At 38.0% G+C, this 27,801-nt stretch overlaps 1 protein-coding gene across 1 annotated transcript; it reads right to left on the minus strand.

Moving 5' to 3' along the window:
- Positions 1–7,960: 7,960 nt before the first annotated feature.
- On the minus strand, positions 7,961–27,636 carry hs3st2 (heparan sulfate (glucosamine) 3-O-sulfotransferase 2). Its single transcript, XM_051388088.1, has 2 exons — positions 26,638–27,636; positions 7,961–9,256 (listed from the first exon to the last, which is right to left on the minus strand). The coding sequence occupies exons 1-2, from the start codon at positions 27,147–27,149 to the stop codon at positions 8,638–8,640; spliced, it is 1,131 nt and encodes a 376-aa protein (XP_051244048.1). The 5' UTR covers positions 27,150–27,636; the 3' UTR covers positions 7,961–8,637.
- Positions 27,637–27,801: the final 165 nt, after the last annotated feature.

Genomic DNA, 27,801 nt, shown 5'->3' on the forward strand with positions numbered 1-27,801 from the left:
TTAATGTTTCAGTAGTCAAACAGCTTTGATTCTGCAAGACACAAAGGCTGACAATTCCAGTGGAGCTCACTGTAAGTCCCAGTTATGTCAGCAAACATTAATAATCCTCTTACAATTTGAACCCGTGTAGTGCAACTTGTCATGCATTTCAGATTGATTCTTTTGTTGCCTTCCTATAGCTTCAGAGTGTCTCTGCCAACCACAAGCCATTAAGCTGTGCCCATTTTACAGGCTGACAGAGCAGATGAGCCTTGTTACGTCTTTTACCTTTTTTTCTCAGATTGCGAGGGTGCGTATGAAGTCATTCAGATGTAAATTACTTTACTGCCACAAGAAGAGAACTGTTAAACTCTGAGGTAAATGATCAGTGAGTGATTTTCTCTAATTTACCAAGAAGATGACAGTCTGGTAGAGTGTTGTTTTAAAGGTGCATTAACACACCATTTTCAAAATTCTCAAACGTTGTTTTGAAAGATGCCAAAATGAGCAGCGTCTATGATGACAGATCACCCATCTTTTCTTTAGAAGGTAATAATTCCCTCACAACAGAAACATTTCGCCTAAGATAAAATATCTCATATCAAAATCAATGTTTGTGTTGTGACCGGAAATGTAACAGTGGAATATTCCAGGCAGACAACCAATGTAGAATTTTATTCAGAAAATATTGAGACTAACCAATAGATTAATTTTATTCTCTTTAGAAAAAATGCAGTGGATCCATGTTGAAAGTTCAAAATGTAATTTAGTGTTTCTTCACTCTTTAAGTTCTTTCTCTTTGGCACAGTCTATAACCAACTTCCTGATGATCTTGTATGAGTTGCAAGTTCAGCCAGTGTTAAAGCTAAATTAAGAACTCCCTCTTTGCTTTGGATTGATTAATTTTCTCTACTAAACTTTTATTTATTAAATCTGCGGCTATTTTTTACTTCACTCAGGCTGTACTGTATGTAATGTTCATTGGTACTGGCAGATATGAACACAAAAGCATGACAATGAGGCAGGAGGCGTTGCAAGGACAGTTCAGTTCAGTTTTCAGGCAAGGTAAAAACTGAAAATCTGAAATCGGTCACTCAGGCAAACAAATCTGAAGAGGGACAGAAAGGACGTCTAAGTTCAAAAACAGGCAAGCAGGGTCAGAACAAGCAGATAACACAAAACCAGACCAAAGAATACTCGAGAGCTTGGCAAAAACACCCAAGACAATCAAAAAGTGCAAGTGGACTGGTGTTTTTACTGAGCGACTAATAAGAGAATGAGCCGTAGGTGAGGAGAAGGGTGGGGAAAACCAGGTGAGGGGAATGTGCTGATTGCATGAGTGTCAGTACCCAAAACAGCAGAAGAGTTGTGATGATGTGATATAGCATGAAAACAAATTAAGAGTTGGTGGAATTCGTGACACAATAAGTGCACTATTCTTCTGTCTCCTTTTCATTAAAATTTTATTTTGTTTTGCTCTGTAAAACAGTGATATACAGATGACTGACAATTTAAAGGAGTAACCGACACAAACCTCTGTCACTGGAAACCCCAACATTCTTTCATAGGTGTTATAATTCATTTTCATTATCATCAAACCATTCAGTGATCCCTCATGCCCTGTATGAAAGCATTTGTCATGTTTCTCCACTCATTTAGCAAACACTGGTAAAAGGGGGAAACTGGTAGCCTGCCCTAAAGCTCACTAAACTTAACGTTTTATATCTTAAAAATAACTACAGAAATGGCGACACATGTGACTAAGGGACTATTTCTTGGCTGGGAGCAGTGACTTCAGGGAGACACTGCTGGTTTCCTCATAATTTCTCCTGGCCAAAATTATAATAATCCCCTATAAAATGGCAAAATGTTTTACAATTCATTTTTTTGTATGGATTATGGAACTAGATTTACAATGTTACAGTGAGCTTTATGGTAGTCCAATTTTGTTTCCTTCGGACAGAGCCAGGCTAGCTGTTTCCGTCTGTTTCCAGTCTTTGTGCTATAGCCAAGCTAGCCTCTAGTTTCCTTGCTGTATCCTCATATTTAATGAAGAGATATTAGACTGGTATATGTTTTTTCCTTTAACTCTCTGCCAGAAAGAATGTAAAGCAATATCACAATTTTCCTCAAGAATGTTATCACTTGGATTTTACAGACTCAAAGTTGCAGGAGATGTTCACATGTCAAGCCTTGGAGACTGCAAAGAATCAATAAATCTGAAATCATTTTTCCCCTTTGAAATGGAAAGTATAGATCATGTGTTATCTTTCATTCTCAAAATCAGGGGAGAAACATGCATTCTCCTTCTTCACCTAAAGACGTATAGACTCAAAGAGTAAAACTCTACAAGGAGGAGTAATCACAGCGGAGAGCTGGCTGGAGTGAGCAGCAAATATCTTAAAATATTTAATATGTGGGCTGAGGGTTGAGGGCTGTAAGGGGAGACACTAAAAGACAAGAGAAGGAGTTAGACTGATACTGACTGAATGAGCCCATTTCCTCTGAAAGCATGAAAGTAATGGCACAATGGAAATGCTTTGATAAGTAACATTACACTAAACCAGAGCCAGTGTGATTGCAAAGAGCTTTGCTACAATCTATGATAATTTTCCTCTGAGAATATATCCCAGTCAGGTCTTTTTTTTTTTTCTGATTATTGTCTCCTGTTCTCCAAAGTAAGGCCATTAGTTCCACAATTATAGAGAGTTATATTCAAGAATGATTCACCACTTTTTTTCCAAAATGCCTACACATTAAGGGTCAATGAGGCATTATATCAACAGAGCACGTCCTCTGTCCATGTTTACGACACTGATGGCATTTTATTCACACCCTGAAAACAATCATGACAGCTTTATGGTTCCATTTCATTAGAGATGCCTTCATAAATCTAAACCTTACATTAATAATTTCGTCTGAATAAGCAACACAAATGTGCAGTATCGATCAAAACGCCAAACAGAGGCATACATAGCTGCAACACAGAGACTAAGAGGGTTTAAATACTGTGTGTCTCTACAAACCCTTTGTCATCTTATGCCCACATTGACTCATGTACCTGAGGTGTGCAAGAATGGAGATAATGAACACAAAAACTGGAAATAGCTGCACCTGTCTGAGAGCTCAGTGGCTCTTACTAATGGCATTAAGATTACCTGCTTACTTTTCCTTTCAATTTGTAGTTAAGTGAACTCTCAGTGTTGTTCAGAGTGAAGTGCTATTCATTTTCACCACCTGCTGGGATTTTAAAAGTTTCAGGATCTGTTTGAGCTGCTTATAGCTGAGGCTTGCGGGCTCTGGGATTTGGCATGAATGACAAAAGTAACGAAAGTTTGGGTAAGTGGTGGTCATTTGGCAGAGCTCCTTATTGTATTCTGCTTCCCTGAACAAGCCGTCGGGCACATTCCCTCTGTTGAATAAGGACTTAATTATCTAAGTTACAGATTCAGACTGACTGCATTTATCAGGCATCCTGGAGAGGGTGTCTGTTATCACTGCGGACCCCTTCTTTTCCTCAGGGCATCCCCTGGGCGCCGTCCTGTACACTAAATTGACTTCCTGTCTGATCCCACATTTAAATGGAAGGCGGTGGGCAGAGTGCAGTCTCCTGCCAACACTGAACAACTGTGCGACTTGAAAAATAAAAAAAGTTAATCTTCAAACAACAAAAAAAAAAAAAAATACAGAATACAAAAGTTAATTTACTGTGGGGTCCAGTGTGTAACATTGAGGAGGATCTATTGGCACAAATGGAATATAATATTAATTTGTTTTCATTAGTGTATAATCACCTGAAAATATCCCAGGACTCCACTACATGTCATTAAATCCTACACAATGGTCCTTTAAATGTAATCCAGATCTTTTTGAAACTTAAAGGACTAGTTCGACATTATGGGAAACATGCTTTTTGCTTTCAGGAAGAAAGTTACATATGAGGATTGATACCACTCTCTTGACTTTATGGTAAATATGAAGCTACTGCCAGCAGCTTGCTAACTTAACATAGCACAAAGACTTGATGTGGGTGAAACAGCCAGCCTGGAATTGTCTGAAGGTAATAAAATCTGCCTACGAGCAACTCTACAATTTATAAATTATCAATTGCATCATGTAAAAACAACAATTCATCTTTTTACAGGAGGTTGTGTACCTGACTATTGCTTGGCTGAGATAAGTAACTTCCTGGAACATCCACTGGTTGCCTTGCAACAGCCAAGGCACATGATATATACATAGGAACCTTTTCTTTAATGAAATGTCAGCTGACAAAATGACAAGACTTAAAACTCTCTGAGAAACTCTCTCAGAATCCATCCATACTTCTGCACTTACAGTCTCTAGACCTATTTTCTGTCCATACTAACACTATCAAAATGCAGGAATTATGTAGCACATCATCAGTAACAATGTATTTAATGATTTCTGTCTACACACAAGAACAGTAAGTAGAAAGCACCTTTTTCATCACACAGTTGCTTTCTTTCCTGCCATAGCATAGAGTTCTTTTACATTTGCATGAAAACAATGTAATGCAAATCCCTACCTCGCTTGCATGTGAAACAATATGTTCGTTACCCCTGAGGGTGGCTACCAACCGCTGCGGTATCCCAGGAGCTGGTATGCATCTTCCACCACTACTGCTTAATTAGCTGACTGTGTGCCTGGAGACCCATTCCGCACTTGACCTTTCTGAAGGTAAGGCAAGCAGCACATGTTCAACAGACCAGAGGAAATGAGGTGAGGGGAAAGGTTTTCAAACTGGATAGTGGAGCGTGTGTATACAATCAGTGTGCATGTGTGGCTGTGTTATTCCTTGTTTTCCTCAAGAATGCATGGCTTCTTTAATGGGAATCTTTTCATTAGTGTGAAACAGAGCTTGTCAGTTGTATTACATTAAGCATGAAGCAGCATTACAGAGACACCGACACATCCTGAGAAAATACCAACATGCATCTGCAGAGGATATGAATACATTTTTTGGTACATGTTGTAATTTAGAGAAATAGCTTGTATGATACACAGTGATAGAACATGTTCCGGGAGAAACCTTGGGGAATGATGACATATTCAAAAGATGCAATGATGCAGGTAGAGGTTAGCACACATACCATTTTAGTATTTAATGAGATTTCCTCTGGAGGGGTTTTTGGCTGCCAAGTTTCAAATCATCTAGAGGGAAGTCTGCTCTTCTCATTGTCCATTGAAAAAAAGGAACATCCTCATTATCCTCCATAGCTTTGGCTCATTATGGGGGACAAGTCTAGATATAAATACTTGGTTCCCCAAATGGAAGAAGTCCTCTTGGAGAAACTGCACATTCCAGTAAGAAACAAGCTAGACATCTGTTTGCATTACATCTGGGAAATTCAAGTGACATCAGAAATGGCAACAAACTTAGTACATTATGTACAAGAATCCAATAAACATTATAAGATATACTTAATACTTTTTAGGTTATTTTTATTTTTGTCATTGATGCAGTTGTTGAAGCAGCCTATAGTTAAGTGCTTTCTTGGACACCGAACATTCGCAACTGTTTCTCTTCAGATGTGGTCCCCACAACACAGAAATTACAGACATGAGCTTGTAAAGTGTGTGAAGTTTCAGGTTTGGCGACACAGTAGAATTTCAATAGGTTTTCAAGGCAGGAGTTATAAAAGACCTCTACAGCTTTGGAGTCCAGAAAAGATTACTGCAAATCACATATTTGAATGCTGCCTCATTATTTCTTTTAATTAATAAGAAGGAAAATAAATAGACTCCATGGTAATAGATTTTTTGTGTACTGTTAGACATTTTTGATGAGTGGCAGAGGTGTATTTTACCTCAGAGTCTTTCAAAGTTCATGACATTTACAACAGCTTCTTTGGTATTTACTTTGAAGGTTAGAATGGTCAGTTAGACAGTTTTTAGTTACCCAGAACAAAGTGAGGCATTAATACAATATACACATCAATGAACAGTGTGTTTTCATTGCCACAACTGCATGTGTGTCATTGCAGCTGTTGGATGCCTTAATACAGCGAGAAAGCATAAAAATTAAAGCACAAGCATTTTTTAAAAAGAGGTGCAGAACTTTGAAAGCTGCCATTTTCCTCTCTGTAACATGCCTTGCATTCTGTTAAAGAGGCATGCATATTCCCCGAAAAGTTCTTCAACAGAAATCACATGGAAACTTATAACACATTAAAGTATTCATTGGGTATCATACGGTGGCAGCGGTGTGGGAGTTTTTTCTCAGTGCCAGGTCATCAAGCCCTAAGCATTCTTTGGGAAAAGTTATAATTAACTGTGCTGAGATAAAGTTGAGCTTATTGCTTAACTGGCGTGTCTGCTGATGACTCAGTAAGTAGCACGCAGCTGCAGATAACATTGGCAGGTTAATCAAAAAATAATGGAGAATATCGTAAATTACAGTTTAAATACTGCTGTTGGCCAACATGTACTGAAAGAGTACAGTTGGAATGCAAGTGAATATCAAATTTCCTTAATATGGAAGGTCACGTTGTCACATTTGCACATTAGCATAAGTGTGACTAGATAGGGCTGCTCAATTCACAGCCCTACAGCAGGGGATTAAACAATGAAAGAGAAACACCTATGGAAGAAGTCACAGACATTTTTCATACCCCAAGTACTGTTGCATCATTACCATAGCAGTTTAACTTGGCTGTTTCAGCCAGGGCGCTTTGCTTAGATTATCATAGATTCTATTATCATTTTAAAATGTCCTTAAATAACCTGTTAGAACAGTTAATTACTGAATGCATTGGTAAAATCTATTTATCCAGGAGGTACGTTAAGTCTTTACCTTCAAGCATCAAGCTGTAAAACATCAAAAAGACAAATATATTCATGAAAAATTATAATAATAATAATACATATGCCTTCACTTGAAGTTTTGTGTTTGAAATACTTTTGAACAAAAGGCAAGCTATTCTGATTTTCGATTGTGTGTTCAATTATGGTTAGGAAATGCTCAGATTCTACCATATCAAGAAAAAAGTGAAAAACCTAAAATGTTCCTGCTGCTGTGTTTCCGATTGCGGAAAAATAAATTAGCCATAAACATAAATCACTAAGCAATATTAGTCAGTGCCACCAAAGCAGTTCAGGGACTGATGTAGGGAGAATGTCAACATCTCACACTCATTAACCATACCATACTAACCATAATTCATTCATATTATTAGGATAAGTGAATGTTAAACCTAGACAACATGCCAGTGCTTACAGTTTCAAGAGTGCTGGAAGGTCAAATTGTGGTCGGTTCACAGTGAAAGATACATCTAAAGACCAATCAAATATTACCTTTGGACTTAATTTGAAATAATTGCAGAGGTCATCTTTGTTCTTAATCCTGTGCTGGTCTGGCATCTGTAATCTGTACAATAAAAAGGTCCACTGTGCATTTGCTGCCATATTTCACAGAACACAGATATGTCCAGCCTACATTTACATAATTTTATTTTATAAAATGTATTTTTTATTTTTTATTTTTTATTGCATTATTGCTACTTTTTGCATAGATCCTTTAGTTTTCTGCAATTTATTCCTCTTTTATGTCAAGCATTTTCGAGATTTCAGTAGAAATTATTAATGACAACTCTGATTGGCTTCAAGGTGCAAATTCAGGAGGTTAATCTAGCTGCTTAGCATGGAGACCTATTCAGAGAAAGCACAATCAAATCCATCTAAAGAGGAATTTCGAAAGTTAATGAGATCAATGACATGCATGGCAGCATTTGGTAAGGGACGTTTTGGCTCAATACAAACTTCTTTGTGCTGTCTTATATATTCGTTAAACTTTGGCCAAGAGATGTGAGTGAATGTCATGCTCAAATGTGCAGGTGAATTCCTAAATCACATAAAGTCTGTATGTAATTGTAGTATGAGAACAGAGCTTTACGGCTGGGGCAAGTTTAAAGTTTTGACATTGACAACTGTGTAGGCAAGAAAAACAGAAAAGATTTCACATAAATATATTTGAATTTAAGACCCTTTATTTTGATGATCACAACAAAAATACTGACACAGAAAGAGCTGAAGTAGAGTTCAACAAACCTTAATCAGTGTTATCTGTCTTACTATAGCTGTTATTTTTTCTTCTCAATTACATTAATGCAGCAAATTTGACAGGCTGATTTTATTATTCATTTGACATTTTGCTGGAACTTCATGTTGAGAACTCATTTGAACAGTAAAGCCTGTGGTTCATTTTGAGTGGAAATTATGAATAAATAAGCAATCTAGGCAATGAATATTCAAGCAATGTCATTAATGTGGGCCTGGTTTGGCTAAATGGCAGGAAGGCATTGGGATGATTGCTGGTTAATGACTTGGTTAATGAATTAATTCTGGTTACCTGTTGATGATTTCATATGTCATGTATGTGGTAAAGAAACTTGGGTTTTGTATATATATTTTTTAAAGAAATGGCACTTATCAGAATGACCAGACCCAAACCCCAATATTATGTGAAACCATTCACTATATAATTATATTATAATATCTGAGTATAGTATTCTATATTAATTTGTTTGTACATAGCTCAGTAAACTTGTCATTTAAATATTCTGTCGTAGATACCCTCATTTATATTTTTCTCCAGAGGTAGGCCATTTTAAAAACAGCTTTGTTTCTATGGCATTCTCAGTCCCACTTGAAGTCTTGTCCCACAGTTTCATAGAATTTTATATTAAATGGCCTATAAAACTCCTGCAGCTGCTCTATGACCTCCTCTTCGATCTGTACGTGAGTCCTGCCCTTGGATTTGCCGAGGCAGCGTGGCTGGCTGCTGCTCTCCGGTTTCTTCAGACAGGGGAAGCCTTTGGTTCGATTGAAGTAGAAGTGCTTGTCTGTGATTATTCGTTTCAGTCCTAAAAAGTCCTGAACGCGACCCATTTCCCCTGCCGGATCTGTGATCAGCCGCTCCCCGCTCACAAAGTGTATCTGCGAAAGGCGAAAGTACTGCAGCCAGTTCTCCAGGTGCAGAATGTACATCCCGATCCGAATGGCATTCCAGGAAGTGTCGACGAGACCCACACTTCTGTTCTTAAAGGCCAGCTCCTCGAACGTGGGGATGTCAGGCTTCTTGGAAAGAGTCTGTGTGTAATCGGAGATTGCTCTTGTCACTGGGTTACGCACCACAACAATCAACTTGGTCTCATGAGACATGCTGGAGATGCGCCTGGGTGCCTCTCTAGTGACAAAATAGCTTGGAGTCTTCTCTAATGTGATCTGGCTGTCTAGTGTTCGTGGCATTAGTCCCCTTGGGAGAGAAAGAAAAGAATAAAACACACGGATGAGTCAGCAAGAGTTGTTACATTCCTGTCCAGGAGCATTCCCACAAGCCTTACGTCTTATATGGATATCAGAAATACCAAATATTAAAAACAACCTTAGTATTAGCATGTCTTGTGAGGAATTAACATTTACTATACATTCAATTGTGTAACATTTAGGGCCTCAACAGCAAAACAACAATAAAGAAAGGACAAAAAATACTGAAACACAGGTTGTGTGCGTATGATATTTCAAATAAGAAGGCAAACTGTGGTGAAGTATGTTGTTTTCAGTGGCCCTCAGATCCGTAACTTATGTAAAAGTATTATTTTACTTTATATAGTAACATACAATATAAGAATGTAACTTAATATCTAAAAGTCCTGCATTCAAGACTTTAAGTATAATGACAAGTATTGTCAGCGAAATGTACTTAAAGTATTAAAAGTAATAGCACTCATAATGCAGCAGATTGACTCTTGTCAATGTTATCTTGTCTATATTGTTGCATTACTGTTACTGTAAGCAGCAATTTAATGTTGTAGCTGATCCGGGTGGTGATACTTAATTAACTTTTCCAGCTACTACTGTGTAATATGAATAACAATTTATCATACTTCATGTTCTCATGTTTTTTTTGTTTTTATTCTTCATTTGCAAAGTAACTAGTACCCAGTTGCAAAATAAAGAAGTAGTAGTTGAGCAGAAAGAACAATATTTGCTTCTTAATTGCAGAGGAGTAGAACTAGGAATTAGCAGAAATGGAAATACTCAGATTAATTACAAGTACTTAAGAACATTATTACAATACATACAAAAAAATCTAAAACACTGGTTATGTAATGAGCAATGTCAAATCCATAGACACCCTGGTAAACTAGAAAATACAGTTTTAGGACATTTTGAACCTCCTGCAGTGTCAAATAACGATATATGAAACCCAAATAAACACAATTTGTATATATTTGTTAGATATTCACTGGTGACAGCTTGTACAATCAAAACATGCATCATAATTATCATCATCATGCTGCCAAGATAATGGCTTTGCAAACTACAGGGAAATGTTTCTATTTGTCATATTTGTCATGTGAGTTTTCCTTCCCAGGGTAATATGTCATGTTTTGGCACTTTGGTTCAATAAAAGTTGATTAATGAGCATCTGATGTTGGCTGTTGAGACAACGAATGCATCAGCCACAATTCAGAGATCATCCATACTTTGTTCTCTATTTCCTTTATTTTCCTTAAACGGGAAAAGGGGCTGTGCTGTAGTGTTAGCACAATATTTCTGCAGTTTGGTGAGAATAATTACAATATAGTACTATGAAACTGGTCCTTTACTTTTATAATTACAGAAGATACAGTACCTGAATTCCTCTATTTCACAGCATGTGAATCGGTTACCGCACAGTTCTGATGATTAAATACCACACTTTATTTATTATTACTGAGGAAAGGCTTCGATTAAAACCTAACCTTTCTCAAAGTTTTCTCTCTCAAGGTAGTGGTAGCCATAGGTTACCTCTGAAGTCCTGGAAATATTGATCCATTTAGCTTTATTTATGAATCCTGAGTTGTTGGCTTGGGTGCCTCAGGGCCACTAGGCAACTATTAATCTTTTATGAGAACAGCACCTTTTCAAGCAAACAGCTTTGCTACACACTAACAAACTTGCAGCCATTTTCCAGGAGGTGCAGAATCTAAACAGATCTTTGGTTGTGTGCTGAGGAAACTGTCTTCGCTATCTGACTCGTCAATTCCACACATTCTCACCATCTTCAGCGATGAAGATTTGCGTTTGAGAGGATCCCTTATGTGCTGGTTGAAAACTGCAACTCGTCATATCGCAAAACTGAGCTGACAGTGTGAACACAGACAGTGAAAGGTCACAGATGGCTCTTCTTAAAATAGTATATATACTGTATATACAGCACTATTCTGTAGACAGCATGTTCACACATCCGGAAGGGGGGGTACTGGGAATAAGGTGCTCATAAAAAGATAATTATGTTTAATTAAGGGGAGATCCCACACCTTCACTAACTCTGGTTGTTTTATGTTTGGATACAGAATACAAAAATCCAAGTCAGCCTGTGCAATACACGCTAAGTTACCTTGAGTTATTGATTTTTACAGCTGTTCTGTTTGTTTACTCCCAGTGTGTCTCTGCACCAGATATCTCACATGACTGTTACACAAAAGTTATACAACTCTGAGGGGGCTGATATAGACTAGATGCAAATTGAAAAAACTGATGCATCTCAAGTTGGGAAGCCAGTAGCACCGTTATGATAAATGTTGTAAGTGTAGTGTTAATTACATTAAGGTGCTACTTTTCCTACAAAAGACACTCTGCTGCTTTGACATGATTCCCTCTGTCCCTCTGAGTTATGGGAACTACCACAAAGGGGATTTTGAGTACTATGCAAGATGTTTTTATATCTGTGGACAGATTTCGTCAACACACACATTAACAACAGTAACACACACACACACACACACACACACACACACACACACACACACACACACAAATGGTTACGCAATATTGTTTTTGTTACACTACTACTGCCAATAAAGTATATTGAACTGAAGTGAATTATTTAATGATCTTCCCATCACAGCATGTCTGTGCTTTCCAAAATCAAAAAATGAGAGATCTGGTTAGATTCTAGTTGGCATATGCTGACTGGATCCTTTTTATGACCAGGACAAGGGACAGGAGAATATAACAGCAGAGATGAGGAGTGTGACAGACAGATGAGACACCATAAGAGCTACTGGAGAGGTGAAGAAGGGGAGGGTATCAGATAGACAGACAAGTTAACACAGTTTGTCACAGTTCAAATTTGTCACAGTTCAAAAGGGAACACTCATTGCACAATAGAAGCAGAAACTAGGAGACCAGGGTTTTCACAAGCATTAGGAACATACATCAATGTCTTATTTTCTCTTTTTACTCTTGCTACTGGAAATAAAAATTATAATAAGATTGAATGAGAACTCAAATGGCCGCAGAAGAATAGGTGGCATCCATTGTGCCCAGGAAAGCATTATTCCCCTCATTGGAAAAATGAACAGCTGTTTCATTGTTTGCAATCTTTTGAAATGACTTGTTTAGTATCAGAATGTATCCAATAACATTTGGAAAGTCTGGAGGAGCAGAATAATTAAAATGATTTTATTGGATTTGTGTGTGTGGAGAACCAACAAGAAGTTAGCCGGCTTGCTCAGCAGACTTCTACAACATACATTCGCTACTGGCGTGGCTGGAAGAGGACTCTAGTGCACATGCTGTGTGTGCCCAAAAACACAGAAGCGTAAGTAAGCCATTATTTTCAGTGTATGCGTCTAGTAAGCATTTTTTATATGAATAGGGCTCCATCTTTGAACGTGGTTTACAGTTCTTAATACACCTATGCTCCAGGACCTCCACGACAAGATGTGTCTTGTGACTAAGACTAAAAAATGTCTATGCTGGCAATAATAACCATCTTACAGTTTAAGTAACTTTAGCATTGTTGGCAAGGTTCTGGGAAAGTAGTAGCCTGCAGGTGCCTTTGTGTATCTCTGCTTATCCAAGTAAAACGTAAATGACAAAAAACTGCCCTAGACTAAACTTCCCCTAGACTGACACAGAAGCATTTTCTGATCTGACGCCATATTGGCAGGATGGCGAAATTTGCCTGTGCCTTGCAAAATCACACAAAAAGGGAAAATATAATGTTAGGGTTAAAATAAAATTCCTAGAAGTCCCTCAAATGCATCCCGCACATTGACAGTATATATATATAATGGACAGAGCTTCCGGGTCTGTAAAGTGAAGCCAACGCCAAGTGTCTTAAAAGCTGCATTCTATGTAAAGTCTGAAAGGGGGAGCTCCATTGCCATAAAAAATACCATGCACCATGCACTCTAATGGAGAAATTACCAGACTTCTCACTTTATTTATTAGCTCAGTAAACAGTTTCTTAACAGGTTTATGGTCTCAATGGCTAGTTTCAAGTCTTCTTCCATACAGTATGATGTTCATTTAGTAAATGATGTTCCAATTTAGAGTAAAAAAGATGATAAAGCTGTATGCTTTTGGGCATGGCTACCTTGTGAATGACAAGTAATACTCAGGGAGTCAGTCCAGCCCGCTGCATGAAACTCAGATCAGACTGTTGATGAAGCAAGATGCTGTTACTGTGTTGCATATTTCTCACCTAAAATCTTTTCAGAAACATATTTTAGTGTACTGTTTCGCTGTAATACGAGATTGTGTGTGACCAGGTGAACCGCCATTGTTTCCTGCGATGGACGAAACTGGGCAGCTCAACTCGCAGTACGTCACCTCTGCTGGCTCGGACTAACTGTCAAGGCAACGGCCAAAACGCCAGACTCGAGGCTTCAAAACGGTACTCCACAAACCAATGGGTGACGTCAAAATAGTTTCACACTTGATCCTAATCCTGTCGTCGTTGATTGGCAAAACAAAGGGTTGTTTAACTAGCTGTAACTGCAGCCAAGGAGAACAAGGTACAGTGCAATGATCAGAGGATGTTTGATAAAGGATGCCTTTATTTTTATTGAACTCTGCCATTTATAAGGGATGCTTTCATGTCAGTGGCAGCAGTTTGGACCACCAAGTTTGAAGTCGCATGTCTTGAAGTGATGTTAATGAGGAACACTGATACCTGTGTAATATCTACTAAATATTGTTTTGATCTAGCATTTTGTATTTGGGCTCATATTCGTGTGCATTTATCACAAAATAAGCATTCATGTATGAGCAGACTGATTTTAATGACTGCATATTAATCTTTAATGGTCATTTTATGTATATATATATATATATATATATATATATATATATATATATATATATATATGTGTGTGTGTGACATGTAATTAAAGTGGTGAGCAGCTATTTACGTTTTCTGATAAATAATTTTCTTTTCTCATTTAATGAGAAAAGCAGGATTCCTGCTATCGTTATTGAGATAGCAGGAATCAGACCAGAAGGGGAATATGTGATACCTGAGGCAGGTGTCTGAACCAACCATCAGGATTTTTTTTCTCCCCATGCCCCCAAGAAAGTACTAGCACTGCACACAGCATCTGAAATTAGAAGATAAAATTGAGGGTCTTTATGGATGTGGGTTATTTTACTTAAAGCTGTTCAGTCTTGCTTGGTAATGATTGTTTCTAGTTAGAAAATCTACATGATTGTATTTCCAATGAATTTGCTTCAAAGAAAAATCACTAATGTTTCTAAAACCCTAGCACCTTTATCAGTATGCAGAAACAAACTTTAGAATGCACTTTAATGTGAACATCTTGCTTTTTGGGAGTGGCTCATATGTGAACACACACAGGCACACACATACACACACATCTGGACACACACCTTGATTAACTGACATTTGAGTGAAGTGCTCTGATAGATTACTCACTCAAGAGTCAACACTAAATTCTTTGGGATAATTTACAGTCTTTTCCCCATTTCTTGGTGAAACTTTTAAGTCAGGATGCATTACAGGCTTGGCTGTGACATTTTAATCAGTCTGGGAAAATGAACTCAGGTGTGGAGGATCTGCTCAATACTGTAAATGGGACCTGGTCAAATAGGAGAACATGGTTGAAAGCTAATTTGTTCTGGATGCTTCAGCATTGATGCTGTACATTGACATTAACATTTTAATTTATTATCATAAATGGTTTGTATGATATTTTATTGTAAATATTCCAGCAATTCAACATTTTGAATATTGTATATTGAACACTAATATAGTTGAGACATGACTGGCTGATTAATATTAATACTAGCAGCATTATTATTAACCCTCAAATATCGGTTATGCTTTTGCGATTATTATGTACCTATATAACTGAGACAGTTTGTTACTCTTACTGTATATACAGCAACAAACCTCCATTACTCCATCTGTTCAAACACAGAGGCTATCAAAGGAAGTCCCCAACCATGGCTATAAGGCAGGCACTAATGGGTAAATTGATTTGGTTCCCTGAACAACAGAGAGACATTGCAGTAAATTACAATGTGTGTACAGTTTTAGCGTAATGTGTTGCAGAGTTATGGCCTTAACTAATGAAGCACTAAAAGATACTAAAACACTAAAATTAAACAGACCTATTTAGAAGATGCCTCAACATCGCATGTATTCATTATTGCATGTATTCATGTTTTTGTTTTTTGTTTTTTTAACTAGAAATTGGGCTACATAACCACTTTGTCAATATTAACTATACTTTTTACTATTCAATTTTGGTCTGTAATAAACAAGCACCCTTCTGAAACTGTTATCTACAGGTAGTAAGGTTTAACATTGGAAACCATGGCAGTCATTGGCACTCATTAATGAGCTCCAATGTGCTGAAAGCTAGTCTGCATATTGTAGTGACCCTGAAAGAACCTGCTGGCTATCTTGCTGAACAGTTTATCTCTGTTGGCGCCGTGGAGGCAGGAGGTCTGGAGTTCACACTTAGTTCCCTCTAAATGCTGCTATATCACTATGGTGGAATAAGCCACAAACATGGATGTCTTCATTTCAAAGAACAAGGACTCCCCATTAAACCCAGATACAACATTATCTTACAGTGTGCAGCTCCACTGGGACAACATGCTACACTTTCTACAGCAGCCCAGCCAATTCAGGATAATTAGACTGTTATAGGGTGATAAAGAGACAACAACAGTCATATTGTTCCTCTAAAAATAAAGTACACAAGCGACATTTGAAGAATTTCTACCAAAAACAATTCACCTGTACTGGATTTATAGCTGTATTTAATCCTGTAATGATTTCTTTGACTTTTGCCAGCCAGTTAATATCTGTAAATTGGCCCAGTAGTTCTAGTACACTCGGGTTTCCACTTCTCATGGGGCCCTAAAGGTTTAGTCATTCATCTGTGGTGTTCAACAAACCGAACATTTGAATCTTTTGTATGTGCTGAACAATTCAGAATGAGCACTTTCAACCCTACAGGGTCTGCCCCTACAGACAGACAATTCTCTATCTCATCAAGTTCACACAGGTCTGGAGAAAACCTCATCAAAAAACAGGATACACAGTCCTCAGGCAGATATTCATTTGGGTTTTGAGTAGTGAAACCCATTGTGTGGCTGACTTTTGTGCTTCAGGTAGACAGCGATCGGGCATTATCGGTAACTTGAAATCTCCTCTACTTTTTTCAGTGACAGCACTAACAGAAAACTGCATGAGACTACCTCAGCTAAATCACCACAGTTGAACGAACAATGATTGACGCACAGGTGGCCACCACTCAGCCAGCACCTACCTCAAAGCCACTCACTAAACATTTAGCTTGAAAGGAAATATTTGATGGTATGCCAGAACCAAAGTCCCTTAGGACTATAATATACCATACAATGTCCAAACAAGAAAGGTTTCATCCTCTGGGGAGCATATTCAGTAACGTTCATGGCAACCAGACCATTACATTTTGCTATTTCTTCCACAGAAAATGTCAATAAGGCTTGTTGATGCTGGATTAAACATTAAGACCAATAAAATTGCCTTTTTTTCAGGGGGCATTATACAAAAGGGCAATGTCCAGTAGCACTCAAAAGCTCAGTTTCAGTCACAGATAACAACTGACAGATGAAAAGACTACTTCCATCACAGGCTGCCAAAACAAAAACAGAAAACTTATTTTTCCAAATAGAGATGTAAAATCAGTTCATCCCAAACTGCAATTCAGTATAACAGCAGAATGAAACAATGACCAATGAAAACCTCACGCAAACTAAACAAAGACTGGAAAATAAAAGCTATTTTGTGTAGGGCTGTTGTATATACACAATGTACAGATCCAACCCCTGTATGTGACACTGCTTATGTATATATAAAGCTGCACATTTCTGCCTCACCTACAATATGCGCATTATTTCTTTTGTAGTGTGAAGAAAAGCAATGCAGTGAAACAGTGGACTGTTCATCTCCAGACAAGTATGTCTTTTTGAACAACTTAAACTTCTAAAGAGCAATCCAGGTTCATCAGGGATGCAGACCATCAGAACAAGTAAAGGTCAGCTTTGAATCATCTCCTTGTGAACGATCAATGAACTCAGAATTTATTACTGTCATTTCACTGTGGTTTGAACTTAAAAAGGAGTGTTGCATATTGTCAGTTCAGGACTAGTTCTCAGTAAATGTTTGCAGTGCAAATACAAAATTGTCATGCAACAAAGCTACACATACAAAATGCAAGTCCCTTACAAAACAATGAATAAACAAAAAGAACCAGTAAATATATATCTTAAATACTCAAATAATAATAAATGAATCAAGATATATTGTGGCAACAGGCTGTTACTAATAAAAGAGTTTAATGAGTTGGAGGATTTCAGGCAAACACTGATCTGATCAGGATTTAACTTAGAAACCATTAATCACAACGTGAAGTGTTTCTGCAGGGGCAAGGAGATTTAGAGAATGGCCTTTACCTCCCAGTGGACAACAAATATTTGTCATTACAAGGGCTGATAATGAACCCTGCCCATTAAACAAAATGTGGGCTCACGGGTTGACCATGGAGAGGCCCAAATCAAAGTATCCATTACATGCTGTGTTTGTTGGGTCTCTGGAGTAATTTAACAACAAAACGGTTACACAGTAAATTATCAGAACAAGTCTCCTGGGCTCTCATTGCCAGTGTGTTATCACAGTAAGCAGCATGTGGAGTAATGTCCTTGGCAATACACAAAAAGCTTTGGTTTAGAAACAAAAGGGTGATATTTTCTAGAAGAAATCCACAACCTTTATCTGAGGTACTGCAAAGTCAAATAATATCCAACACATAGTCATAAATAATAATAAATTCAATTGCAGCTGACTGCAAAATTCTTGCAAAATGTCTTGAGAAGGCTCTCCATTGCTTATATCCCTTGATCAAACCAGATTCATGCAAAGCAGACATTCCTTCTCCAACATTCATCGGCTCTTTGACTTTGTCTTATTTATTCCGAGTCTGAGACAGACACACTTGAAGTTGTGATATCCGATGAAGAGAAGGCGTTTGATCGAGTGGAATGGAAATCCTTGTTTGATGTTTAACACAGGTTTGGATTTGTGGCTAATTTTATTTTATGGGTTAAGTTATTATAATCCTCCCCTCTAGCTTCTGTCCACACTAACGATGGCTCTTCTTTCTACTTAGAGGAACTAGACAGAGTTGTCCATTGTCCCCATTACTTTTTAATATTTTCAGTGAAGTTGTAGCTGGGTCTCTTTGTCAGTGCACAGCTTATAAAGGAATACATAGAGGGGGTATTACCCACAAAGTGTCATTTTACACAACTTTCTACTATATCTATCTCAATATCAAATCTTTGTCATGTGTCTTTTGTCTTCTTGTTTTCATGAAATAATAAAAACAAAGTTCAAACAGAACATCCCCATTGTTTTATGAATACAAGCATGTATTCATAAGACATACAAGCAAAGGCTCAAGCGTCGCGGGTGCTTGGCCTTACCCAATTTACTTCCACTACTATTCGGCTAGTAATATTCAGAGGGTTATCGAGTGTGTTCAGATTAATTTTAACCCTACAGCTCATGTCTGGTTGGGGATAGAGTCTCAAATGCCCCCTACGCATTCTCCGTCTACTTCCCCTCTTGCTCTTATATCCAGTTTGCGGGTTGATCACCTGGTAATTCAGTGTCCATCCTTGATGGCACCCATCTTATCCAACCACCTCTTTACTCCAGCTAAACTTGATCTAGGTTTTTTTCTATCTGCAGATGAGAGACTTTGTGAGGAAAAGCCATACTCTGTTTCCCAATAAACACTGTCTACCTATCTAGATGAACTGTTGTCCTTGAACCCGAAACAGAGCCGATATATTGCTCAGATATACTCTTTAATAAATAATTTAAACCATGTAAATAGGTTACACCTCTGGATTAGTATAGTGTTCTTTGTCTGTAACAAGATTGCTGTAGATGTAACTATGCTCTCTTTGAATAAGGTGTACTGTATAATGTTTGTATTTTTGTTTAATTGTCTTGGGAAGGGTTGGTTGCGGGCACAGTGGGGGATTTGTTTTGTTGTGTACTTATTATCTGCTAAATACCAATCAAAAGAATATCTAAGAAAAATATAACAGTGAAGTAATACTGAACACACAGAAAATGCAATGCAAATATCATGCAAAGTTGGACTACTATTAACTATTCTTTTGGACACATTTTTTCAATTTCAAATTACATTTTTATATTTTTTTATTCATGTGTTGATGTGAGGGTTTTCAAGTCTGTTGGTTTGCAAACTTTCTTTCCATACTTCTAGAAACTTGACTTGGGGAAATCGTGTTTCATACAAACCATTTGTCCTGAAATGTCCTGAAAAGCCAATACCACACACAGACGTGCTTCCCTGCCATCAAAATCCATTAACAGTTTGTATTACTCAGGTAGACTGTGCAGAGGAAATGTTCTTATGCTGCGTGATTCTCATAATGTCTGTGCCACAGCATTTCCTAAAAATGGCATCTTCCTCTTTCTTGATGTGACAGCATAGATCCAGTCTCCACTGGAGAGGCTGCTCCATTATTAAAGTATCACTCACTTAGATTACAGCTGTGATGACATCTGATCATTAATCACCTGCAACAGAGGCCTGCCGCCTTAAAAGTCTATAAAGAGTTAACAAAGAACAGTCCACACGAATACAGCGATCCTGCAGCCAATTCAGCTAGGTGAGAACCAGAGGTGAATAACAATTCGCGCTCTGAGAATCAAGCATCTATTTTTCTAATTTAATTGAAGACAAATTGGTTGAAAATAGAAGACTGACTGAGCCAGATGTCTTGCAGAGGATCTTCTTGACATCAGGATTCTCCTCAGTCACATAATAGAACCTAAACAGATTCATAGCAAGACAATACAGTCCTGCAATACTGGGAAAAAAACTGCATAATGTTTTTGACCTTGAACCAAAACCTATTTAATCGCTGTCATTTCAACGCTAGGCTCTTGTTTTCATTGAAATAATAATTATTCATGGTTTGGTCTGCAGAGGGAAATGACTGACACTTGCTCTCCTTGAACAATAACACGTTGAATTGAGCTGAGCTATGAGCTGTCACATTAACATGTGGCACAGCAAAGTGTCCATGGACACTGAAATGAAGTCACTCAGACAGAGGGGAAAATGTCTGAAATCCTAAATTGCACATTCTCAGATGAGGCTTATTGGCTATTCTGTTTATATTGTGTATTTATTGATGAATTTACAGCTGTTGAGCAGCTGATTTCAAGTCTGTAACATATTTTTGTAATGCTGTAGTACCATCTCTATGGCAGCTAAAATAAAAATACATAATCTTATAATTTACAAGAAATGATAATAACATTGTGACATTGCGATTTTAATCAGTGATAGGCAGATCATGTCCTGCTCCTACAAACGTATCCTTTATCTTCATCATCTGTTTGTGTAGTTGTACAGCAGCACCTTAACTGACCTACAGTACATGCAGATTTATTGGATTTTCATCAACATTGGAGCTCTTAAAGTTCTTATGGGTTTACAGTATAGCCTCTAGCAATGTGACAGTCAAGGGTATTTATAAATGGAGAGCGGACGGTCTGCAACCCTTTAATAGTTTTTGTCTTCACTTAGATGGTGGGAAAGTACAAAAGGACACAGAATAGGGGAGACACAGGAGGGAAAGCTCAGACAGGATTTGATCCCTGGTCAGTAGGGAAGGGGCAAAGTTAACAAGCTGACAGTCTCCAGGTGTGAGCTAAGCTGACGGCTGGATATTTCCAGAATCACAACGTCTCAGAATGACAGAACTATTTTGATAGTGTCATTTGTTGCAGGGACTACTGAAGCACAAATTTAATTAAATTTGCACTATTTTCAAGACACATGAAATGACAAACCAGATGTCATCATTCATTTATTGCTTGACCTAAGGCAAATACAGTATTTTACTGTTGACTTCATTAACAACCCTCTTCTAAAAATGCTGCCTCTGTTATGTTCACTGGCAACAATTTTTCCAGTTGAGAAAGTGTTACGTGTTTGTGCTGCACAGCCGGGAGGTGTTGATGGGTGTGTAAAGCACAGGACTCTGTCATGGGAGACTTGGGTTTGCATCCTGTGTGTTACTTATAAACCCCCCTACTTATAAACTGATTTAGAAAAGTGCTTTTTGCTAAATATTAAAAAATGTTTTTGTCCTCAGGTAAGTCTAGATTTTGTATTTTGCATCTTATTTGTAGTTGTTTTGTACTCCCAATAAATTAAATTATTTGCAGTTTACACATTCCTGGAAATGATCTAGTGCATTTAACCCATTGCTTATTGCTACCATTGTTCAAAAACAACACAGGGATGCCTTTAAAATATGATGGAACACAAAGCTGATGGAAAGTGTGCAGCCATGCTAGCAGTTCTGTGAGGTTGCACAGTGGTGCTAAATCCTAATATCAGTTTGCTAACATGCTAAAATTGCATTGCTAACATGCTCATGTTAAGCAGGTATAATGTTTTACCATATTGAGCACCTTAGTGTAACATGTTAAAATGCTAAAATGCAACATTTGCTACATAGTATCACAAAGCATCAGCTGAGGCTGATGAGAACGAATTCTATGCATTTAGTCCTAAAGCTAGACAATTTGAAATTTTGACCTGTTGTTGTTGACACTGCAGGGAAAGCTGATGGATCACCAAAATGATTTCAATTCATCTTGAGTGGAACATGAATGTGTGCACTAAATAGGGAGACATTTCACTCAAAACCAAAAACCAACCCCTGGTGGAGCTTGAAGAAAAGTTAGGGAATCACTAATGTTATTATGATACATTGTCTGGGCAACATGAATATCTGTACAAAATTCCATCATTCAGTCTGGACCAAAGCAGTGGATCAACAAACTGACAGACTGACAGCTAATAAGCAAGCGGTGCAAGTTGTAAAAGATTATTATATTAAAATATCACACTATCAAAGTTGCCAGACTGAACTGGCATACTTTTTTTATGCATATACTAGAGCTTCAGCATGTGATTGCTCCATAATGTAGCCTATGTATAATTACATTATTTTAATTATTCAATTAAATGAATAAAAGCATCAGATTGGTCTCACTGGGGAAACGTCTCAAAAAGAGTTGTTTTGTAATTAATGTTAACCACAGCATGTCTCTGAGCTGCAATGAAAAGAAGACAGCTCATTAATAATGCAGAGTTACGCCTTACCATCCCTTGCTGTATAATGTGCAGTTTTCTGTGTTAAATGAGAACCATCTAACTTTCTGTCCTCATCAACCTTTCTGATGATACTGTTCCAGAGCTCCCTGCCTCCCCGAGCCAATTAATGTGGACCTGGAGAATATTTGTAGCTGCAGCCTCTCATACAATTTCAACTCTTCTCAGGGAATCTACTCAAAGTGCTTCTGACTCCTGTGAAATCAATAGAGCTGAGATGCCCTTTTAAGTCTTGATGGTGTATAGCGATGTGTTTTTGTTTGATCCTTATGATTCTGTGCGAGAAAGGAAAAAGTGGCAAGAGAAGTGCGAGAAAATTGGTGGCAGGAAAATCTCTGTTTTATCAGGTCCTGTATGGTTATGTGAATACCCTCACACAAAATAAATGAGGCCACGTGTGTTCTGTTCAGGAGGCACAGTAATGAACACTGCACCATTTTTCTTCTGAGGCTAAATGATCTGTCACACGCTTAATGTAACAGGACAGGCTGTGCAGAACAACTGGCCAATACACTGAAACTGACGAGAGTTAATTTGGTGTCACATGTTGTGTGTTTTTGTCTGTTCAACATATATAAGTTACTAGGAATGAGTTGAAAATTAGTTTTAAGTGTTGTTTTCCTTTTTTGACAAGAAATGTCCTGGATTTTTTGAAATAGCTAGGAAGAGGACATTTTGTTGGGATTATTTTGTCACACATACTGATCCCAATATCAAGAGTAAATGTCCATGCCCAAGTTAATTAGTCATGTTATATGTGTATATATATATATATATATATATATATATATTGATTAATCAATGACAATTTTAGTACTCAATTAACCATCTTAGCCATTTATTAAGGTTATAAAGCTCATTTCATGATTACAATTATTTTGTAGAATATGTATTTATTTTTTACTATAATAAAAAATTAAACATCGGTTTTGTTTCTGACTTTCAATAGGCATTAATCATAATTATAATTTTTTTTACAGTTTATTTTCATATATTCTTTATAAATTGTTTTATCTTTCTATGACTTTGAGTTTGCATTAGAAACTTCTTTCTGCCCTCTTCACCGTGTTACTTATTTTATATTCCTACTTTTACATTTTATTTTAAAGTTTCTATTGTATTTTATGGATCTGGGGCCATAGTTTATGTCTCATGTATGTATGTGGTTTAAAAATGATTAAAGGTGTAGGCATTAGGGTTGTGTTAAAATCTTCCATCCGGCCAATGCCAGTCTAACAACCGGCAATTGCCGATATATTCGCCCATGCATGTGTGCTGCGCCAGCCCACTGATAGACAGATAGATGGCAACTTGTGCAAAAAGCAGAGCAACACATGTCGAACACATTATGTTACTCGCTATAGAGACAAACGTGACAGTTAATCAAAATGGAAAGACACTTTATGTGACGTGCTGCCAACAACCCAAACATTGTGACAGATAATCACTGCGGGCCTGTCTAATACAATGAACATCACTCATTCACTCGTCAAGTTGAATAAAAGCTGCTTCAGCCTGAATTAAACCAGCCTTTGTGTCCATGGTATTGTTTCAGTATTTATCTTGAATATACTGTATGAACTGTCGGTTTATGACAAGGGGGCAATATTCCAGCTTTGTAATTTTTCACAAGAGGCATCATATCAGTGCGGGACCTCCATTGATCTTTGCTCAAATTTAGAGTTACATAAAAAAGATGAACTTCTGTAAAGCCCAAACCTCTGGTCTAATAGTTACTTACTGATTAAGTAAACTGATGCTATTGCACATCAAGTTGCACTAGCATGGTAGATTTATGTGATGGCTTGCTGGTGTAGTGAATAGACAATGGTTTGGGCAGGAGATGTCTGATATGATGATGTCTGATCTGTTCCGTTGGAGAGTCGGAAAATGCTCTTTTTGCCGGTGTTTGTTTCCATTACGGTAATGTCTTGATGCTGTAATGTGAAAGGCCTATGGTGCCTACATTACATTGTGTCTACATTTGGCCTCATGTATGCACGTGTAACTTAACCAATCAATCAGTTAATCAATTAATCAACACTTTTGCAATTGAAAAGTAACATGATCTGGGCCCATAATAAATGTCGTCATGTGCCGAGGAATTTTTCTGAGGGTATTTAACAGGCTTTTCATCTTCTAATTTAGTTAACAACTACAAAGACCGGCACCTTCGTTTGTGAACCTTTCTAAATCAATTTAATATGTTAAATACACACAGCAATAAAGATTAACTGTCTATAAAGTATCCCTCTAGGAAGTTTTATTTTATTGTTTAAAAAACAAAAGACTCCTTTGTGTGCATGAAAATAAAATGACATCACAGTGTAAGCTTGATAACCAAGTAGAAAACCAAGATTACTATCAGAAGTTGCAATTAAAAAGAGACCTTAATAAACATGCAAATTATCGTGCAAGTGTTTGCTTTTTAACTTCCGACCAAGGGACTCTGGAGTGTTTTTGTGTCTTACATTAATGCGTTTTTGTAATATTACAGCCTCTGGTTCATTAGTTTGAAGATGAAAAGGACTGATTCTCTTTTCAGGAGCAACTTTTGAGATAACTCTGCTGTACAGCCAGTCTTTGTGCGTATGTGTGTGTGGTAGATCTTGTGTCTGCATGAGTAAACTTATTTCACACTGACATGATGTACGATGCATTTTCATTGTATTTTGTACATTTATTTTCACTCTAAAATTAACTGTCTGACAGGACAAGGCTGGCTATGCTTTAAGTTAAAACAAACATAGAATGAACGAATCCAACCTTTTTTGTAATCTAAGGGCTGATTGTATCTTTTCAGACAATTTTCAGCTCTGCAGAACTTTCACTTGAAGAAAAGATCTGAAATGAGGTCTAGAAACAACTGTAATAAAACTGGTTGTAATCTTAGTTACAGCTCACTGTGACAACATTGTCAAGGGAAAAGGTACATTTATTAATCTCAAAAAAATCTTCCATTGGACAAATGTGGTCTATCAATGCCTCATGTCAGGTATGAAAATATGCTGATTATTAAAAGTGTACTTATCATGCATATTCTGTAGTTAAATCATTAATACTTACTGAAAACTAAAACTGAGGTTGTAAGTAAAACAGAAAAAACCCAACTGTGTGCATGTCTAACAGAGATCTGAGCAAACTATCAGCTGAGACGTGATGGGTAGGTACTCATATACATGATAATTTGATGCTGCCTCTGCTGTTCATTCCTGCAGTGCAGCTTGAGAACAGATTTCCGCACTTGTCCCATGTTCTTGGAAGCACTGCTCTGTGGTCTGTTCCTGCCACACTGGTGGCACTGTCGGTATGTGAGCGGAAAGCTGTTACGCAGCTCCAACAATTAGACATAATGTAACACAACCCCATCAAGCCTTTTAGAAGGACGTGCACACTTGAGAGCCTCATTTTTAGTCATTGCATACTCTGATCTTTTCATTTTTGTTCGGGGAATGTTGAAAGCTTGAAAATTTAAGTTTAACACAAAAAATGAATTAGAAAGGTGTCTTGTCTGTAGATAAGATTCAACAGGCGCCATCGAGATAGTAGCCTATGAAGAAGCAACATAGTGAGATAACAGCGACAGCGGTGGGTGGGGGGTAATGTTCTGGGCTCTGTGCACCTTGTAAGCTCCTTTGCCTTCACCAACCAGCGTGAGAACATTTTGTGCCCTGGTGCCTGTTTGAAGCCAGCTGCTAACCTGGGGGCTGCCTCTGTCATCTGTGCTGTTGGCTGTGATTGTTTGTGTGAACTGATCCTACATCAGCCTCATGGAGCTGTCTGTTCAGCACCATGGAGCTCTGCTGTCAGCAAACATCTGCAGTGCTGAGAAAAACAACATTGCACAGACTAAAAAGTAGAGTCAAACTTTGATCTTTGTGGTGACGCTACAAAGGTGTGTTTGCATGTGGGTATGTGTGTGTGGTAGCTCAACCAACAGGCATGGTGCATCTGTGTGTACACACTGCAGCCTGATGTGCCCCTTAATATTAGCAGAGTTGGGTGACAGGAATGAAAACAGAGCATCTATGCATAAATATAACAAGACAAATGCATCTTTGTCAGAAAAATTGACAGGATATCACGTCAATGTTTGTTTCATTTTCTTCCTCACCTGTACCAGTCAAGCCCTCTGTCATAGTTTCTGTCGAAAAAGTGCGGCTCTGTTCCGAGGGCGCGCACATCTGGATGTATCCGGATGAACTCCAGCACCGCCCTGGTGCCTCCTTTCTTAACACCCACTATTAACGCATTTGGCAGCTTCTTATTCCCATATTTTTGCGCAACACTCATGTTTCTCAACTTCGTGTCAGCCCAGTTACTTCCAGACGAGCCTGGGGTTTTACTTTGGTCGCGGACATCACTTGATCCTCGCCGGGCAGCAGACTCCTCCAGAGCGGACCTGACTTCCAGCGAAGCGCAATTGTCTAATTTTCCAAGAAGTTTCTTCCCTCCTGCGCTCTTGCTCGGTGGGCATCTTTTCCCCTCATAACCCTGATTTGTCATGATTGTGCTGCGACAAAAAAGAATACTATAGCATAAATAGGTGCAGGACAGTGACACAGTAAATATGAAGGCGAATCTGGCGCTGAATCTGTTGGTAGATGAGAGGAACCTATGTGCCATGTCTCCATGGGTTCAAAGTGCTGCATGATTTTCCATCGGAGTCCTCCTCCTCCTTTGGTCTGCGGTCTGAGACTGGCAATAATATAGGCTCTAAAGTCTGACAGACTGGCATATGAGGATAGGGGTGGCTTCTCGAAGGCATCAACTGCGCGTAAGTCGCGTTATTTCTTTTCATAGGCTGCTGAACTGTGAGAGAAAACTTGGAAGCAGAATATAATTAAAGCAGCCTCCAAGAGACAAAATGTGTCAGTCCTCCTTTAAACAAGTTTCTCTTAAGTACTTTGAAGTGAGTCATTTGGATGAATTACTGATGCCACCGTCTTAAAACGAATCCCAGAGGAATTGGACGCCCATCTTTATCCTCCTTCTCCTTGTTGTTTGTCGATTGTGAGAGCAAAGAAAAAGTCCAACGCGTTCACTGTCTGTGAAACTCTCACCAGCGCGATTGTTCTGCTTTCCTCCGAAGGGATTTCGATGCTAAACCCACCTTTCCCTTTCATAATGAAGTTGTGAAGATATATGCACTTAGGCTACCGGTTATAAATATTCAATCAACCCTCTGACGTCACGCACATGATCATAATTCCATATGCAGTTTGTCTTTTAAAGGAACATCCCGAATATTTTAGGTAAGATCATATTTGGGAATTTA

The sequence above is a fragment of the Dicentrarchus labrax genome, unplaced genomic scaffold, assembly GCF_905237075.1.
Source record: "Dicentrarchus labrax unplaced genomic scaffold, dlabrax2021, whole genome shotgun sequence".
Classification (NCBI taxonomy): Eukaryota; Metazoa; Chordata; class Actinopteri; family Moronidae; genus Dicentrarchus; species Dicentrarchus labrax.